The sequence below is a fragment of the Chiroxiphia lanceolata genome, chromosome 18 (genome assembly GCF_009829145.1).
Source record: "Chiroxiphia lanceolata isolate bChiLan1 chromosome 18, bChiLan1.pri, whole genome shotgun sequence".
Taxonomy (NCBI): domain Eukaryota; kingdom Metazoa; phylum Chordata; class Aves; order Passeriformes; family Pipridae; genus Chiroxiphia; species Chiroxiphia lanceolata.
The window spans coordinates 4,722,155-4,741,014 of NC_045654.1; the positions used below are offsets into that span (position 1 = coordinate 4,722,155).

The window sequence follows — 18,860 nt, forward strand, 5'->3', positions numbered from 1 at the left end:
CTGCAGGGGAGGATCCACACCCTGAGTGCAGCCCAGCTGACGGACAGACAGCGCGTGCAGAGCCTGCTCACCCGCCTGCAGGAGATCCAGCTTGCCCTGGATCTATAATGCCTCTGATCCAACTTTCCAGCTCAGGGGTAGGACTTTTTGCCCCTTTGATAGCAGGGGAGGATGGAAGAGATGTGTACATTCACTTAGTTCTACGTACAGCATTTATATTTGATAAATTAAGTGAAAATGGTTTTGCTTGTTTTGTTGTTACAAAAGCTGATTAAAAACCACACTGGAGCTACATCTACCTCATGCTGCACTTGCAATACCTAGTTTAGGGTTACCCTGCCAGAAAGATAAGCAACACAGATAAGACTCTTTATTTCAAAATGTTTGCAATTAAATGAGTTCATGTCAGTAAGTCATACACTTTGACATACAAAAATACCGTGCTACTGATACAGTTGAATTAAATGGATTCTCCAGGCAGGAGAAATTCACAGCATTATCAGTACCCTCGAGCAACTTTGCTTTCAGTTCTGGGTGTGTTGCTGGCCCTGCATCACAAGCAATGCTGAGTTATTAGCTCGCTCTGCACAGTATTAAAACCATCCTAAAAACAGCCAATTGCTGGATCCTCTCCTCCTTCTGAGCTTTTTAATAAAGCAAACATCAAGTAACCCATCCTCCATCACAGGCTAACAGTAACCTTCAGATACTGTGGATGATGATGCTGAGTAGGAAGAAATTAAAGCTTAAATTTCCTTTGGCTGTGTCTGGGTGCCAAAGGCCCCAATGGAAAAGGGGGAAAAGATTCACTTGTCTTTTTTTCTCATCCACTGGAACAAATTTGCTTTCTACTGTTAACACAACATTGAAGTTTAATCAAAAATCTCACCTTAACTTTATCCTCTTGGGGTTGATATTTGACTTACTCTTTTCTCACTCTCAAAGGTTTAAAAAAAACCCTTGCATCTGGTACTATACTGCTGCAGGAGTAAACTTGCTAATGCCAAGAAGTTTAACAAGATAGGTGGCTGAGAGCCACTTCAAGCTTTCAAACTCCTCCCTGTGTGAAGTGAGGAAACACTGACTCCTGGAGCCAAATGAATTTTCTCCTGCTTGTCACCCAAACAGCCACCACCATCACCTGACCCAGGGCTGGGCTACATCACTTAGAGGCAGTTCATCATCCCTTCCTCCCTGATGACAAGCTAAGCATACAGGACTTGGCAAACTGGACATTTGTACAACAAAATTATATTCTATTTTCTGCAGTGCATACAAAGAAGATAAGGGTTTCTTTAGGAGATCAGAGCTGGTCAAAGCCTATCTCCTTGAAGTAGCAGAAAAGTAGCTCAAGCAAGGAAGTAATATGAGAAATCTTTCAGAAAGCAGAAAGGCAGGTTTCATAAGCATGTCCACTCCAACAAGCTCTGGACAGCACAATCAGTTCTAAATGTTTGAGTGCTGGGACCTGAAACAGTTTATTCTCTAAAAACAACTGATACATGGCTTTAAAACTCAATTCCTCTTCACTCTGGCAGTGGTTTCTGTCAGCACCACATAGTGCCACCTGCAGCAGATCCAAGGTGTGAGATTTTAACTCTTCTTGACATGAACTCTAAAATTTTACTGTGGATGAAGCTTCAGCACAGAGCTTTCAGCCCCCAGCACATTCCTAGCATTAAGTATGAGGGCATAAGTTAGAGCCAGTGTGGGTTTTTTTTATATTTTGAGTAAGATGAAATTGTTGCCAGTCAAGGGAGGGCCGGGTTGGCACCTGGGAGGCAACGTGAGATTTCTTCAAAGAGCCATAATGTTTGTAAACACAGTCAGTGCATAGGGCATTTCACTCTGAGCAATAAAAACTGGTCCTGAAGTATCTGAAGCTGTTCTATAATAGAGAAATTAATTCTTCAATAATTTAGTGACAAAGCAATAATGAAGATACATAGCAGAAAGTAAAACATATTTTAGTTACTATCACATCACATAAGAAAAACATTCCCTGTGTCTTCTAACTCCATAATCCAAGAGGTGAAGTAACTGTCCCTCATACAGACAAAAACTTTAAGGCCTGGAGTAGCAAAATAAACCCATGGATTAGGAATAGTACACACACCTCTGTCTGGGTTTGTTTTTTAAAAGAAAATCCTAAGATGACAAGAGCCGTTGTCTGGAATGTAGACACAGTGTTTTCAGGTTTAAAATACAGTGCAAAGTCCATTTTTAAAGGGACAATGTCAGGCAAAAGAACTGGAGTTGTCCAGTTCAACAGCAGAAAACCTGGCTGAGTGTAATTCTTTCTACTGATGCTCTGTTGCACGTGTTGCTTTGTTTGGGCTGTGAAGCCACACCAGCCAGTCTCACTGTTTGGCTCTGTGTGCACTCACAGGCTGTCTTTATTTGACAATTTCAGCAGAGTTTCTTAGAACAAAATAAATATGAGAACGTATTCTTTACTCAAGGTCTGAAAAACAAATATTGCAGCTATAAAGTACAAGGTCTGAGACTGAGCCTGTCAGTGTCCCTTTAAACACAGGTAATCTCCACCCCTCCCCAGTGCACCTGCACAACCTCAGAAGGCTTAAAAGGGACTTAAGAACATAATTATCCTGCGGCACATTGAGGGGAGAACATGAAACAACACAGGCACAGGCTGGGACAGAAACCTCCATGGGCAACATCTTTAAAGGCAGCTGTACCTGATACATCCATGATCACTCAATTCAGTTTCTACATTCAGCAGCAGGTAAATGTAGAGCAAATACTCTCAAGGTTAACACAGCACTGACATCTTCTCTTCTGCTCACCCAGGTCCTGCTGAGTGATAAGGACTTGTAAAGTGAAACAGTGGTGTGAAAAGAGTCCCTTTGTATAGAAAATCTTCTTGCTGAGACAGTTTCTATAGAGAGCCCAGTGCTTCTCCAAAGCGGATTTTCTGTCCGGCTTTGAGGTTGAATTTGAAGTCCTTGGGTGCCTCAAAGATTAGGACAATTGTGGAGCCTAAATTAAATTCCCCTAAATGTTCCCCTTTCCTCATGGGGATTCCCTCCTTGTTGTTGTTGGATATGAAGCTGAAGTCATTGTAGGAACCTTTAGAGTAACTTGGACTGTTGGTGTGCAAGTCCTGTACAGAGAAGGAAGAAACTGTTACTTGAGGATTTCAGTGTTCATTACCACAGCTGCAGACTGTACATGCTCAGGCATTTTCAATGCAAGAACTCACAATTCAAAGGTGCAATAGAAATACTAAAAAAATAGTCTATACTGGCGATGATGTTTAAATCAGTCTTAGAATATCAGTACGAGAAACACCCTAATTTCAGGGTAATAAGGTGGTGTTTTTTTTTTTGTAATTCTGTTATGCTGTGCCAACCTCAACCATCCAACCCAGAAAGCTGCTGTTACAGCCCTGCTCACCTGGTCGAAGTAGATGCGGATGGAGCCCACGTTTGTCGCCCCTACAGCTGTCAGTGAGAAGAAGCCGTGCTTCCAGTCACCTGTAAGGACAACCCGCTCGTTGTGGCAGAACAGCTCCTTGATCCAGCGAGCAACTCCGGGATTCACAGACATCAGAGAGCCTGGAGAAGTGAGAAAATATTCAGGTTAGGTTGTCTGGTTTGTAGCAGCATTGTAATGCCACCCAAATGGTGTTTTCAGTACAAGTGTAGCTGATCCAGTAAACAACTGTCACTTGTTTGTAGGAAGAGAGGCAAATGCTTGGCAGAGTGAATGAAAGAGAAGGCTGTGGTGAAAACAAAGGGGTCACAGAAGGATGTGTGTGGCAGGTCATGTCTCCCTCTCAGGGTGTTTGAAACCCAATCCAAATACTTAGGTTTTTGCCACGCACCAAGACGTAAAATGTTTTTATCTGCTTAACTAGAGTATGATGGTCTGCAAAACCTCCAATCCCAGCTCCAGCAGTGCAACTGTTTAGTTGCATTTTCTCTGCCAAGCACAAGCAGAGATCACACTTTAGGCTACTGTCTGGTGTGATCTGCAGAACTATCTGTATTTCAGGTAATACAGAACTATCTGTATTTCTTTCTGAAGAAACTGTTTGGGAACAAATCAGGTCAGGTACTTCAAAGAACTCAAAGAGCTTGAACACAATATTACTGTTTGCTCCATTTATATGTGACTTGTCCTGGTAAAGCACACCAGTGATTTGTGACAAATCACTTTGCTGCCATTATCTATCATATGTCTGCACAACTGCTGCACTGCTGTGTCATTCAGCAGTGGCCATACCAGTGCTTCCCTCCAGAGCTGCTTCCCAGGAACAAAACCAACCTGGGAAATGCCGTCGGTGCGACACTGTCCAGTCGGTGGGCGAGTGGAAGCAGTGATAGTCCCCTGGAGCAAGGTAGATCACACAGTGGTACAGCTCATTCCCCTCTTTGGTGACCAGTTGTTGCTGAAAAGAGTTACCAGGTGGGGCTGCAGAGAAAGCAGGGAAAGGAAGGGGTTAAAGATACTCTTCTCTCAGTGCTGGTGAAGCAGAGCAGTAATAGCACCAGCCAGTCATTAGAGGGTCAGTGCTTGAGCATAAATCTTTTTAAGGGGGAGCTTATAGAGTTTTTGGTGTCCAGGTGCTTGGGCCTGTTTTAGTGTGACAGCAGGAGTGCTCCAGCATCAGCACAGTAACAGAACTTGGGAGTCAAGGGTAGGAACCAAGCAATTAAATTCATATAATCAGAATGAGTCTGGCACAACAATATAAAGCCACTGATGAGAAAGAGAAGAACTAAAACAGTGACATGTTCACCCCCCCCAAAAAAACCCCAGAAATCAGACCTGCTTTTGTTCCTGACAATGCAAGAAAGAGAAGGGGGAGGAAAAGTGATTTCTCATGATCTCCAAGAACACAGAAAGGGCAGAGCAGAATAAATGCAGAACTGACACAGAACTCACCCTGACTAAAATGCAGTTCCTCTGTCGAGACACGAGGTCCCAAGAAAGACTCCAGAGAATAAGTGACCCCTTTTACTTGCTCCACTTCACAGTTTTTTACCTGCCCGAAATTCAGGATCTTTCCATCAGAGGGACTAATCTACAGTGAGGGGAAAGAAATGAAAACACATTAGTTCCTTCCTTCCTTCCTCCTGAAGCAGTGCTGTTCCCCTGGGGGTGAGGGGAGCTGGCAGAGCTGTGCAGAGCCCTCCCTCACTCACCATGCTGTGCAGAGCCCTCCCTCACTCACCACGCTGTGCACGCCGCACACCGGCCGCGCTTGCGGCTTCAGCTTCCTGCGGAAGAACTCGCTGAGGTTCCTGTAGTGGTGCAGATCCTCCACAGCCGCCTCCTTCATGTTCACCCCGAAGGTCCAGATGTACAGGCTGTACACGGGCTTACGGAGCCACGTGGGCAACTCCACCTGGTTCAGGCGACCCCAGGCCCGCGAGAGCAGCCGAGTTGGTACCGACTTGTACAGGGCAACCTGAGGGAAGAACGGCACCGGGTCACTGAGTGCTTCTCCCCACACTTCCTGCAAACCCTCCCTTGAACTGTGGGTTACACCACGCACCAGGTGGCCTTCAAGTCAGCAAAAAATGAACACTGGGCTTCATCCTCACTGCCTCCATGCTGGGGAGGGCAGAGAAGGGACAGCATGAAAATTACTATAACCTTACACTGAAGACAGAATTCCCACTGCCCTGCAGGCTGAAGCTCCACATTCAAGTTACTGGAAGCTGCCCATGTGGGGCTTAGAGAAAAAAAGAGACATTGCACATATTCTAGTAGAATGTTAATCAGAAAGGTTTAATTACCAAATTTTTGTGAATAACCAAATGCAAACTGACTGAAAAATAATGTCCCAGTGTTTGATGACCTGCTCCTCAGGTGCATTTACTATGAGGGTGTTTCCCACATCCCAGTCCTGGATGTTGTGCTGCTCCAATGACACCAGTCCCATCGAAGAAATGCACCCAATGGATGCAGCTACCCTGGCATAAACTTACACCAGCCTTACTCCTCTCATGACAACAGGAGTTGCTAATTGCAAGAGTATTAAATGCCTTTATTTCTGTAGAAATATACCTTTGGACTTACAGTAAGCCTGAGTTTTAGTAGCAAGGAAAACAGATGAAATGAACTTGGCAAGAGGTATCTGCTGTTGATGTAAGTGGACAGATGACAGCAACTTCTTGTTGATAATTCCAGCAGACAACTCTTCTGGGGTTTGTGGTACTTCCTGTCAGCCAAAAAGCTCACATGGCCATGATGTAATTGGGCAAGGCTGGAGGATGTGAACCAAAGGAACTGAACACTCTGAAACCAGTTTTGGAAAAGAACTGGTGGTCTGCTGACTCTGGTGCTGTGTTTTTGAACAGTACAGCTCAGCTACATTCAGCTGAGCTAAAAGTTGTTGGCTTTTTTTCTTAGTGAGAGTCATCATTTATTCTTAATGTTAATCATATCCTTCATAATTAAGTCTTGCAAAATACAGCCATAAACACAGACAGAACACACTGACTCAGAGCCTGTCCATCATATAAAATACAGCAAATTAAGATTTCACTTATAAATCACCATCCCATGTACATAGAGTGATATTTCAGAATGAAAACACCAACCTAATCTTACTTCAGATAAAACCCTTCTAAATAAACAGTACCTTGGGGTTTATAAGCTGACCTTATACAGTGTTAATTTCTAAAATAAATTTTGCTGTTTTCCACCAACACAGAGAATATGCAGATAGAACTATAAAATCACACAAATTGTCAAAAGTGCTATTTCCTAATAACCCCTTCTCTTCCAAAGAACCTTGTTTTCAAGTTCATGGGATCAAACAGAACAGCTGTTCAATGAAATAGTCTTAAGAATGGCAATTCTGTTGCAGTTTTCAATCAAAATATTTGTGTGGTTGTTGCATTCTGAAATGGCATGATTTGTGGGGAGAATAACCACGTGCAAGGCACCCACGCCCTGCTCTCAGCAGCGTCACAGCAGAGCTCTGCACATCATCTCGACAGGCTGGATTACAAACGTTCGAGGAACTTGAGGAACAAACCCTCCCTGTGCAAAAATAACAGAAAGCAAGAGACCATTCCAACGTGGCCAGGAAAGGGAACTTGCCAAGAGGTTTGGTCTGCCTTGTCCTAGCCCTGAACCTGTGAGGTGACTGAATTCATTCAAAAGCTTCTGTTGATTTTTTCCCTGACTGTTACAGGACAAATTCTCTGCTGCTGAAAAAGTCACTTGTCTGTGAAGCAATTAGTCAGCACACCTATGAACAGTAAGAACTGAATAGAAACATGAACTGCATCTCTGCTTTCACACCAGTCATCACCAGGCTGCCCTAACTGAAGGAATTCTCCCCCAGGTGCTGCCTGCAGCACACCCAGCTCAGCCCCGACGCGCAGAGACCTGCTCACACTTACCCTGCTCATGGGCCTCCATCCCACTCTGGTCAGGGGTTTAAGGGCACCGAAAGGCAGAAGGTAATAGAGAATAGTCAGAGGCCAAGAACGGAGTTTCAGAGCAGGCCTAGACATACAGCTCAGCTGGCCCAACCTCCGCCTCAGGGCCAGCTGGGGGAATTGCAACCTGAAAAATTACACACAACAGCAGAGGGTCAGGCATCTCAGCTGCAGAGCCACCAGCTCCTGGCAGCTGGGCACGACTTATTCCTGCTAAACGTTACTTAAACATTGATTCTGCAAGTCTCTACTCCTTTATTTTGATCAGTTCTTTGCCTTCCCAAAACAGATGAACAGTTTATCTAAAAAAGCCCAAAAGAAGAAAAATCCTCTCTCCAAAAGATGGTGTTCACTGCACAGGTCACATTTTAGGAATAACACCCTCAAAAACGAAAGGCAAGACCACTTGCAGGTGGCATTTGAGAACTAAGTTACAGGTGATTCGTCGAAATAACAACATGAGAATTTAAGGAAATAACAAAGTACAAAGGTGCTTCTTCCAAATATCAGAAGATACAACCCCAGAAAACATTTCTTGCAACTGCTCCAGCTGTTGGATAGCCAAAGTGGGCAGCAAACAATATTCTAAAAGCTGGGAACCTGTGATGCTGGGACTTCAACAACTCTACAAAGGGACAATTTTATGGAAAGAACAGATATTTTGATGAAAGAAATCTTTGAAACCTAATAAACTGAGGTCCCTCAGAGGGTTCGTGCATTGAAGGCACATTGACTAGATTGTGCCTCAAGTTATATTTTATATCCCAAGGGATGCTGGAGTCAAATTTACAGACCTGGTGGTCACTCACTAACTTTAGGAAACAAGTACTTGAGAAACAACAGGAGTGGCACTCCTGAGATAGTTAATACAATTTACAAACCTTCTTTTAGTACCCTGGTTGTGAACAGGGAATGTATGGACAAAGCCAATTTTGCTACTGCTGCAAGACAATCTGGTCTCCATAGCCCAATAACCAACTCCTCTGCCTCAGAACCAACTGCATCTCTGATTTTTTGTCACATAGATGTCCTGAGAGGGGTCTCCTTTTGCACAAGTGGCTATGGGGAGAAGTTGACCTTATAACTCTCAGGGGGAAAAGCTACTCAGCTTATTAGAGCCCATCACAGGCCTCAGCTCAGGCCCTTGCAGGAGGTCTGGATGCAAGGCCCTTCAGGTCCCCATTTATTCTTTGGCTTCTTCTCATGAAGAAACCATTGGCACTTCCAAGGTTACATTATCAAATGGAAGTCTGCTCACCTGAGGGCAAACTATTCAAACCTGGCACTGACTGAACTCCTGGCTAGTACACTGTTCCCCTGCAGCTGGGACACGGTGATGTGCCCTCACAAACTCGAGTGTGATGGCCTAGCTGCTCCCAACAGCTCCCTCTCTCAAGGCATTCTGTGACATGAAGGGTGAACTACAAACATAGTGCCTATGTCCTTCCAAGATGGAAAGAAGCTGAGAATTTAAAGGATTTTCTTGCCAACCCGTTCTTTCCAGAACTTGGACCAGAATTAAAATACCATGCAGGCAGGTATGACTGTCACCACTCTGGGATGCAAGATGGTGCCTTTGGCTCAGAGATTTTTTTCTGCAGTGAACACAACTTCTTTCCCCCCAAGAATTAATAAATAATCTGTGCATCACAATGCAAAGGGTAAAAAGAGCCCCGAGCCAAGTGTTGTCTCAGCACAGTTAAAGCCGCTTCTCAGCAGGAGGTGGGACTGCCATGGGAATAGGAAGGGACACTTCACATTCTTCCTCCCATCCTAACCCCCCCCAGCCTGCCAGGGCTGGCGGGCCGGGAGCCGGGCTGGGTCCCCCTCCTGCTGCTCTCCCCCCCTTCACTGCAGTCGCTCCTGGACCAATCCCTGCAGAGCTGCATCGCTCCGGAGCCCTCGGGCTTCTCACTGCCTTGGCCTGGTTTCAGAGCGGCCCCTCAACTAATTTTTCCATTCTCCTAGTGATGGAGAGGAGAAAGGAAAGGAATGAAAGTCTCCTCATCCCCCTTGCCGTGGAACAGCCTGCCCTTCTCTGCCGGCAGCGCATAAGGAGCTTTATAGTAATTAGGCCAAACAAAAGCTTCGCAGATGGCTCCCGCTCCTCCTGCCCAGACACCCTCCCGGCCTCCCTCCCCCTCAGTCACCAGTCCTGCAAAGCACAAAACACTGAACAGTACCTGAAACGAGTTCTCCTACTTGGTGTCCCACCGGCAGAGCCAGTCGGGCCTGGGCTCTCCAGCTGTGGGTGCTGGTCCCCGGCACAGCTGCTGCTGCCGCCGTTCCCTGAACGCAGCCTCCGGACATGGATTTTAACTTTGTGGAGGTTGTAGCAAGAGGGTGGAGGGTTAGATAAAGCTTTATAGCATCTCACCATTTCCCTGTGTGCAGATCTGGTCCCTGCAGGGTGTTTGACTGACACATCATCAGGTGACGGCTGTTGTAAGGCTCAGTCTTTTTTCCTCTACCTCTCTTTCCTTTGCTTGCTCCGGCACAGGAGAGAGGACACGGCGTCACAGTTCCTAAATCCCCCGCTGGTTTGTCTCTGGATTCCCTCTCTGTTTCCCACTTGAATCTCTGCTACGAGGGTTGCAGCTATTGCAAACAAACAGGCATCGTGTCATATTTCAACATCCCACTACAAAGCCGACTCTGCACAAGACAAAGGCGAGCTGTCCATATGAGCAGTCCTTGCTTCTCACTAGTCGGGGTGGCCATTGAAACCAACTCGCCCAAAAGCCCCCTGCAGTCCCGGCCTGCTGGGCAGCAACGCACCAGTGAGGGGAGCAGCCAGCTGGGCTCGCACAGCTCATCCCAGCGCAGCCTGAACGCGAGGCTGGGAGGAGGAATGGGGCGGAGAGGAGGAGGAGACAACCCCCAGCTCCAGTTCTGCAGTGCAGCAGCTCCCGCTGAAAGAGTTCTGGACTGATGGGCACCAAAAATCCTTCCCTGCCCTGAGTGTCCAGCTCGGGAAGGAAACAGAAAGGAAAAGAATGGCCCTCTATCTTACAACCCTTGCCAGGCACAAACATCCACCTCCTGAAGTCTTTTTTCATTCCAAAAGCCTCACACAGGGAGCAGGTAAAGGGCATTCTTCTACAACAGAATACAAACAACCAGATCCATACAAACCAAGCCAGTCTTAGGGCCAGCTTGAGAACTGGGTATAGAGTTATGTGTCTATTATGTGACTCTCAGCACTGTCACTGTCACTGTTTTATGCCCAGTAGAAATAAAACACAAAAGAGGAGTAAAGGAAGCTGTTTAGGTTTTTAAAGACAGTGTTTCTATCTGAGCATTCTAAATGTACATAAAGAAATTTCCCTCTTTGACCCTGCAGACCACATCTCAAAACAGAGATTTTCTGCTTCTCCTGTGACTGGATTTGGATTGTTAAGGGAGCCTGAAACCAGCCCCCTGGTTCAGAAAGTAGAAGTCAGGTAGCTACATCTCACCTCAAGATTAAACTAACTACCCAGAACAATTTCAGGGCTAAGTCTCTAATGGCTCCATTTCACTTTGGTTTTCTGCTGAAGTCTGGGCTTAAAACAAAACAAAACAATGCCTTGTTTCCAAAGCTTTCTAAGCACCATGAAAGCTGTGTGCCTAAGAGGGTAGATCAAAAAGAGCACTGCTGCTCTGATTGAGGGAAAAGGTTGTATTGTATTAGGGATAAGGCAGGAGTGGTGGGAGGACCAGAAGGAAAAGCTAGAATTAACTAGCTAATGGCATCCCACTCACGCCTCAAAAGGAAAATATTCTAGCAGTAATTGTGTATTTTGATTGGCCTTCAACTCCAAATATTACAGATACACCCTAGAAACACCTCTGGAGACCCTGCATTAGAGTATTTTTTTCAGGAAGAAAACTGCTCTGTGGTATTCTGTAAGACCTGTGTTGTTGTTCAAGATGAATTTTAACAATTGCATATTATAAAAAAAGGCAGCTAATTGAAAGAAGGCAAATTTAAGATTAACTGAGAGCACTCAAAACATACTCCTTCCTCCCTGAGCCCCGTGCCAACTCTTTTTGTTTTCCTATTTAAAATATCATTCAGTCTTTCTCTGGCTGGCACAAGAAACTCCTACACAACAAAAACGAAGCCATCTGTCTAGTAAAATGATGGAAGTAGTTACCAAAAATCCCACCAAAATCCAAAGAAAAGCAAGGAGGAGCACAGGGGAGCTATTTCTCTTGATTCACCAGGAACATCAGAAACTACCACCACTAAATACTTCATTTTAAACAGCAACAAGCTAACTTGACAACATTGTTTCAGAAGACACTTCATCAGGCCAAGATGAAAATCATTTTCACACTGAACACGCGCATTCACTGAATTGTGGGGAGAGACTTTGTTTGGCACTGGTGGAACAGGGCAGGAGCAGCAGAGTCCCCAGCCCACAGCTGGGCTGGCACCCTGCTCCCAATCCCACCTCCTCCATGCAGACCTTCACCCTTGCAGGACTCTGCACAGAGGCAGCAGAGCAAACACAAGCCTTATCTACACTGCCTTCAGTACTCTTCCCTTTTAGGAAAGCTTTTTCAATAAAATTCTATCTTACCCCCCCAAACATTTTCAAGCAACTATTATATTCTAGACTGAATAAGCCTGATTCTGTGAAAGCATGGAAGAAGCTCAGTGCCTGACCTGCTCCCTAAAAACAGGCACTGAAATGTTCTGCAGCCCAATGCAGTGGGAAGTACCACACTTCAGTCCAAAGCAAAGTGCAAGAGAGATTCCTTTCCAGGGAGAATCACTGCTATGAAAAGCTTTTTCTTCTCCACTTCTTAAAAAATCCGAGCTCAGCTGAGTGAGAAGTTTCTCTTAAGTTCTGTTCTACTGCCCCCATTACATTCACCAGGATGCCAGTGCCTGAGTCCTGCTGAAATGCTGACACACGTGGCAAGATGCCATCCCTGCTGTGGCTGCCCCAGAAGCAGCGTGCAGTTCCTACAGGGTAAGAAGGCTGAAAGGAAAAGCCCACACTGAGTTTACCTGCTTTCCATGGGGAAAGGAACAAGAATTGGTCATCAATCAGCTTATGACAGAGGAACTCACAGAATGGCATCTCAACAGCTGGACCTCTCAGGATGCAGGCAGTGCCCAAAGCTTGTCATCAGTTTACAGCAGAATCTTACAGTTGTCAGTTTGTAGGAGGTTGGACACCAGCACCAAACTCCCCCACCCATCTGAATTACTCCAGAATCCCCGTTAGGTAAATGAGGCAGCAGTTACCAGCAGGTATCAATCCCTGGAGAATTATTATCTCATGTAGAACTGCTAATCTGCCAGCTATGCAACACTGTTCTGCTCTGTCAGCTCAAATGAGTGTCAAATCCAGTGACCTCATTTAATTACTCGTCATTACCACCTCAAGCCCTTCCCTCAAGTTTTAAAAATCAGCAAGGTAATTGCAAGAAAGACTAATATGCAACTGAACTTCAAACCTGCAGCCTCGGTTTAACTGCAGGCATGAATCATTAGGCTTGGAATGCGCCGGTCGGGGACACTCAAAGCCCGCTGGTCATACTTTCTACATTTGGTAACAGAACTACTGTTTAAAAAATGCATGGAAAGCATCCCAATGTTGTATTCAAGCGCCAGCAAAAATACGGTCTTGTACTGAGGGGCGAAGCCCTCGCTGACCGTTTGTTAAAGGTCCCGTTCCTTTCCCAGCAGTGACTGTTTAACTCCAGACACGTCGTCCCTGCTCCCACCCAACCTCGTCCGGAGCCAGCCCAGCAGGAGAACGCCGGATGCTCCACACCCCAGTCAGGAGGCTCCTGAACGCCGAGAGCACAACAGAACTGCCCTGATGCTGCCGGGAAACCTGAGCGCTCTCCGAGCCAAGGGCCGGGATTGCCGGGCAGCGCCTTGGCTCCCGGCTCTCCGGGAAGAGCCAACGGGACCGGGACCTGAATTCTGTGCAAAGAGCCTGTTCTAGAGTCGCAAAGATCTCTTCTGTGAAACAAGAAGCGACATGAAAATTGATGGCACCCTTTTAATACTTTGTAGTAATAATTTCCGATTCATGGTCTTGAACACCACCCCCAGCACTCCCCCCCCCGTTATTTTAGCCTAAGATGTCAGCAGAGCCAGCTCTCGGTTCCGCACAGGCTCTCCGAAGGAAGCAGCAGCCGCGCTCCATCCTCCGCACGGAGCAGCGCCCGGCGGAAGCTGCGCAAAGGCTGCGGCGGCTCCTCGCCCCCCGCCCTCCCCGCGGGACTCTGGACTCAGATACGGCAGGTTCAGGAGACTCATTCTCTTTACATCTACTCAGGGATTACTCATGGGAGAGACGAGACTTTGGAACATCTCTCCTGAAACTTCCAACAGGCCACAGACCGGCGGTGAATCACGCTTGGCCGCCAGCCCTCGCACATCTGCCCTGCGGTCCCGCAGCCCTTACCTGATGCCCAGGGAGGTCTCCTCCGTCTCGCCTTTTCGCCTCCAACCGCCGAAACGCGGCACCGACCCCTCCTTCCAAAGCAGTTTTCAGACACGTGAACAAAGCAGCGGAATGCGAATCCCCCCTCCCGCCGCCCCCGGGGCCCCTTCTGCCCCAGGCAAGGCAGCGCAGGGCGGCTGCAGGTCCCCACCTACCTCCCGGCGACGGCACAGGGTCCCCCGACCCGCCACCCGCGCTCCGCTCGCTCCCGGCCCGGCCCGTCCCGTCCTCGCCTTAAGGAAGCGGCGGGGCCGGCCCTGCCCCGCCTCGCCCCAGCCCTGCCCGCAGGGCCCCGGCCCCTTCGGAGGAGGGGCCAGGGCAGGAGAACCGAAAAGGAAGAGCCCGGAGGGCACCGGGACACGGCAGCACCCGCGGAACAAGGGGCTGCACAGCGAGGGTCGGGGACAAGGAGGGCCCGTCATCAGCCGCTGGCCCGGACAGCGGGAAAGCGGCTGTGTCTGGGAACAAGGCAGCGGTGCGGGTGCTGTACATCGCACAGCTCCCGAGAGCGCTTCCCACCGCGTGTCCCAGCGCGGCAACACAATCCCACACAGGCAGCGGCAGCCAAAGCAGCAAAGTGTGCTGCCGACTCATAAACTGCTCCCGGAACGCTCAGGTTAAATCGCTCCATAATCCCACAAGATGCTCAGGAAGTTGCACGAGATAGAATAGACCCATCTAGTCAAAAGCAACCCCACTGGTCAGATTAAAAAAAAAAAAAAAAAAAAAACCCAACTGATTTTACTAGGTTCAATTTTCCAGTACAGCTGAGAAAAACATTTGCACAATCACACCCTTCACACATTTTGATGCTGTCGAAATGTCACCACTTTGAACATTTTCTGACCACCTTTGTTGTGGGCCTTGGGTCACTCTATAAGAAGATTTTTGTAATTGCATGTTTGCTCCAATAAAACTCCAAACATCACAACCCAAGAGCAAGAACGAGGAGTAAGAGACCAACCAACTGGAGATTATGTTGGATTAAAAAAAATAATCAGATACTCTTCCTTTATTAGCTCTTTCCTGAACTTGATACACACCTCTTACCATAATACTAAATGTCTCCCCTGGGCCAAAAAAGCACTTTCTGTATTGTATTGCCAAGAGCTCCAGTATCCTCTTACATAAATACAAGCACTTTCTGACATCAGTAGGAAAAACTGTGTTGTTTTTACCCCTGAGAGAATCAAGATCCTAAACCTGTCCTCAAGCACTTCCCTGCTGTATTAAGCTGTTTTCCAAAACTGTGGCCCGTGACAATAAGCTGCAGTTGGAACAGGACAGAACTGTGATTTAATCCCTCATCTGTATTATCCCATGTCACAGCAGCTCACTTCCCTACAGGTTCACTGGGCTTTTCCTGGCACATGTCACTCCAACAAATGCTGCTTTTTGCTTACACAAAACAGAAAAACTATGGAAGCAAAGGACACCTACAAGAAGTTCCTCTCTAAAGAAACACTCTTGTTCATCTGGTCACTCTGTTCCACCAAACTCACCCTATGGCCAAGGTTTCCCAGAGTAATTCTTTGATCCTGTATCGAAACTGCCCCACGCTGAGGTGAGGAGAGGCAAAATGCCTCCAGTTAGCATATGAATGACATGCCAAGCATGCAGATCCCAGCCAGGAAACGTTCTGTGACAGCACGGATTTGGAACAATAAGCTTCCATCCATCTGATAAACATCTACCTGTCTCCCTCCAAGCCCTCTGCTCTACCTCATCTAATTAAATGAAAGCTGATCTCCACTGGTATTCCCAGCAGGAGACACTAAGGCCTTAATCAGCTCAAGCTATTAGCAACATAATGTCTCTAAGAAAATTACAGGAACAAAAGGTCCGTGCTGAAGAAACAATAGTTCTGTCTTTCCCTGTGGAGAAACTTAAAGGACACTTGACTTGAACCAGATTGATTTTTCCCCCCCCGTTCTTTTATACATCTCAAGCAAAACAAAACTATCCAGAAGTGTAACTCACTCTAATTCAACCCAAACCCATGCACAGCTCTGTGAGAATCTCAACATGTATCTCTGCAGCAGGAACAGCTTCCCTGCCTGCACAACAGGGTGAGGATTACCCATTTCATCTCTGTCTTCTGCTCAGAAGCAGGGGACCTGCCTTACACACAGAGCTGGCAGGTGGGAGATGGTCCTTATTGCCACAGGAACACGAGATTGGTACAGTGGAATCAGAACTTCAGAGCAGCACCCTCAGCAGGGAAGGCACCTGCAGCAGTTTCCTGTTCTGTATTTACTCTTTCACAGCCCATTCAATCACACTTGGTCTCTTGTTGCCTATGCAAAGGCTTATTCTGTCCTAAGAACAAGGCAACACCCCTCTGCCACGTTCCTAAGTGTGCTTCCAGTGATGCAAAAAACCAGAATAATGGAAATTGATAGGTCAGCAAAAAAGACACTCCACTTTTCAATAAAAAGGAACAATGCAGCTCTTATTTTTCTTGAATCCTCCATTGTTTGGAATATTTCTTACAATGTCTGAACAGTTTCTCTTTTTCCTCATAACTGTCAAGCTTCCTTTCCCTCCCACAGAAGCATTCAACAGAACTTAAGCACGTCAGGAAGGACTGGGACATCTTGTTAGCATCTCCTACTGGGATCTGCTGCATTTGGGGCTCTGCCTATCAGTTTGGAACTCTTTGTGTAATTCCCCACTGTAAAAACCACATCCTTTAGAGCTGGTTCATCAAAAGCAGTACTCACAGCTTCACCAAATAATAAGAAACCAGCATATCAGTACTGAAAAAAAAGCAAATTTAATAAGAGAAATAACCAATTTCATACCTAAAAGTATGAACAATAACAAAAGAATATTTGTTTTTGAGTATCAAAATTGAATTGATATTGCCTTGTTACATGAATACTCCACGGACACCAGTTCTTTTTTAATCAGAACCTGTTTGAAACAAGCTTCATCAGGAAAAGAATATACAGAGGAGAGACTTACAGACAGATTTCTCAGGAGCTATCACAGCCTAAGCTGTTGGCATCTGGACTGTCTGGGTCATATCTGATTTGGGGCTCTACTGAAAATGAATTTAGAGATTCCAGCCCAGTCCCCCACAGGCATGTGGCCAAATCACTCACACAGGCAGTGTGCTCAGGAATGCAAAGAAATGGGATGCTAAAGGTCACACTGAAGCACCTCCTTACAATCCTAGAATTTTTAACTCCTTGCCTTCAGAAATGGCACTGAAGCAGGCTGGCACCTGGCTGTTTGGAAGAACAGCATATATATTTTAAACACTTTAAACTTGTGAAAAAAACCCCCACATATACAGCTCTTACCACGGAGTTGTAAATTATATTTAATATTTCAGAGGTGATACAGCAATTGTAGGAAGTCATGAAGTATTTCTTACTTCAATGCTGCAGTGGGTATTTGATCTGGGAATCTGGCACACACACTGCAATTCCACAATAATTTCTAAACTCCTTGGAATCCAGAAGGAAAAGGCAAAAATCCCTCAGGATCAGCAGGAGGCACTACAGACCCAGGTGTTACCTATGAAAAAAGGTCTTGCTGTATATTCATAGTGGAAACAGGTAGATTTTTATTAACCAGGTGTTAATTCCATCTCCTTGTAAAGTATATATGGTGTCAGCCATACTAAAAGATGGAGGAGTCAGTGGCAGTTCTAATGTATCACCACTTCAGCCAAAATGAGTTCTTTAAGTGACAGAAACTTTAGTTCCATGAGGAATTGGCAGTAGAGGATGAACTCAAGATTTCCTTGTTGGAATGGAAGCCAAGGAGCTTTGCATCAAATGTGGCAGAAATAAAACTGCCCTGAGTTTCTTACCTCCCATTCACTTGCAAGCTTCACAGGCACCTCTATGCCCCTCTTCTCCAGCTGCTCCAACTTGTAATCCTCATATTTTCTGTATCCTGCATATCCCCCACCTGTAGCTACCAGGACATGGAAGGGGCGCAGGCGGAAGACTTGTCCCACTGGAGCAGTGTGAAGCTTCTTCCTGTCTGTAACACACACACAGACTTCAGGAAAGAGAACAGCTGCACAGTAAAGAGAAAGCAATTCTGTGCAGTGAGGGGTGTGAGCTCAGGTGATGAAAATGTGATCAGAAAATACCTCTGTGACACAGAAGGTATGTACAGATGCTTCTGAGTTACTGCAGCTCACCAAGTTACTGAAACTCAGCTGACCAATACTAACTGGTCATCTGTGGTTTTAACCTCACCCCCACCCCACATGCTTACAACATGCTTCTCCCCAAAATATATAAAATGCACTCCCTGGAAGCCCCATGGAGAAATATATAAAATGAGTGTCCATGGAGAAATATATAAAACAAGTGTCTGACAGCACTATCACACTTTCCAGCGGTGAGAATGTTGGTATTATGCAGAATAATCAGTTGCTGGGGAACAATCTGTACTAATGTGAAGTACTTAGTGCTTCTGAGTCATTAAAGCTTTCATTCCAGTCAGGGGATCCCCAGAATTCCAGCTAACTGGAAGAGGGAAGGAAATTATGACCTGCTTTAATAAGGTGTCACTTTTCCTGGTAAGCAGGAAAACAGTCACATTCCTGCTGTAATAGAGGTCACCACATGAAAAAATATAAAGAAGACATGTAGAATTATGTCTATTTTTTACAGAGTAACTCCCAAGCTCCTCCTGCATCACACCAGTCTTGTAGTCACTGAGCCACAGCCCAAGCACAGGGCTGGCACAGCCAGGGGAATATTTCCCTTCCACAATCTTCGGAGAATACCAATCTGTTCAGGGCTAAATCAGTATCAGAATGTGCTGCTCCAGTCTGTATTACAGTCAGTCCAACTTCTCAGCAATGAGTACAAGTCATTACCTGACAGAAAAGGCCCAGAGGAACTAATTCCTGACTGGTGTCATTTCCACAACAATCATTAACAGGGTGAGTCAGAATCAAACTCTAAATCTTGCTCCATCAAGTCAGGCTTAGGGTTTGACTATGAGAGGA

At 46.1% G+C, this 18,860-nt stretch overlaps 3 protein-coding genes across 14 annotated transcripts in view; 2 read left to right on the forward strand and 1 right to left on the reverse strand.

Moving 5' to 3' along the window:
* Positions 1 to 4,906, forward strand: part of SFI1 (SFI1 centrin binding protein) — a 30,046-nt gene extending 25,140 nt beyond the window's left edge. For 6 of the 7 annotated variants that reach the window (XM_032705730.1, XM_032705732.1, XM_032705733.1 and 3 more), the window contains one exon: positions 1 to 1,876. In XM_032705730.1, coding sequence (XP_032561621.1) covers positions 1 to 108 — 108 coding nt within the window. In that variant the 3' untranslated portion in view covers positions 109 to 1,876. Of the gene's footprint in view, positions 1,877 to 3,391 lie in introns of those variants that run through there. The other variant, XM_032705731.1, reaches the window with a different exon arrangement.
* Positions 349 to 18,860, reverse strand: part of PISD (phosphatidylserine decarboxylase) — a 24,035-nt gene continuing 5,523 nt past the window's right edge. Inside the window, exons 1-10 of one of the 6 annotated variants that reach the window (XM_032705775.1) lie at positions 14,035 to 14,097; positions 13,841 to 13,911; positions 9,802 to 10,022; positions 9,608 to 9,724; positions 7,386 to 7,551; positions 5,201 to 5,437; positions 4,912 to 5,050; positions 4,291 to 4,437; positions 3,418 to 3,578; positions 349 to 3,124 (exon numbers count right to left, since the gene is read on the reverse strand). In XM_032705775.1, coding sequence (XP_032561666.1) covers positions 2,900 to 3,124; positions 3,418 to 3,578; positions 4,291 to 4,437; positions 4,912 to 5,050; positions 5,201 to 5,437; positions 7,386 to 7,551; positions 9,608 to 9,724; positions 9,802 to 9,854 — 1,245 coding nt within the window. In that variant the 5' untranslated portion in view covers positions 9,855 to 10,022; positions 13,841 to 13,911; positions 14,035 to 14,097 and the 3' untranslated portion in view covers positions 349 to 2,899. Of the gene's footprint in view, positions 3,125 to 3,417; positions 3,579 to 4,290; positions 4,438 to 4,911; positions 5,051 to 5,200; positions 5,438 to 7,385; positions 7,552 to 9,607; positions 10,023 to 13,840; positions 13,912 to 14,034; positions 14,099 to 17,702; positions 17,879 to 18,860 lie in introns of those variants that run through there. The other 5 variants (XM_032705772.1, XM_032705777.1, XM_032705773.1 and 2 more) reach the window with 5 other exon arrangements.
* Positions 17,748 to 18,860, forward strand: part of LOC116795770 (melanotransferrin-like) — a 21,092-nt gene continuing 19,979 nt past the window's right edge. Inside the window, exon 1 of the mRNA XM_032705749.1 lies at positions 17,748 to 18,006. The gene's annotated coding sequence lies outside the window, so the exon portion shown is untranslated. The remainder of the gene's footprint in view (positions 18,007 to 18,860) is intronic.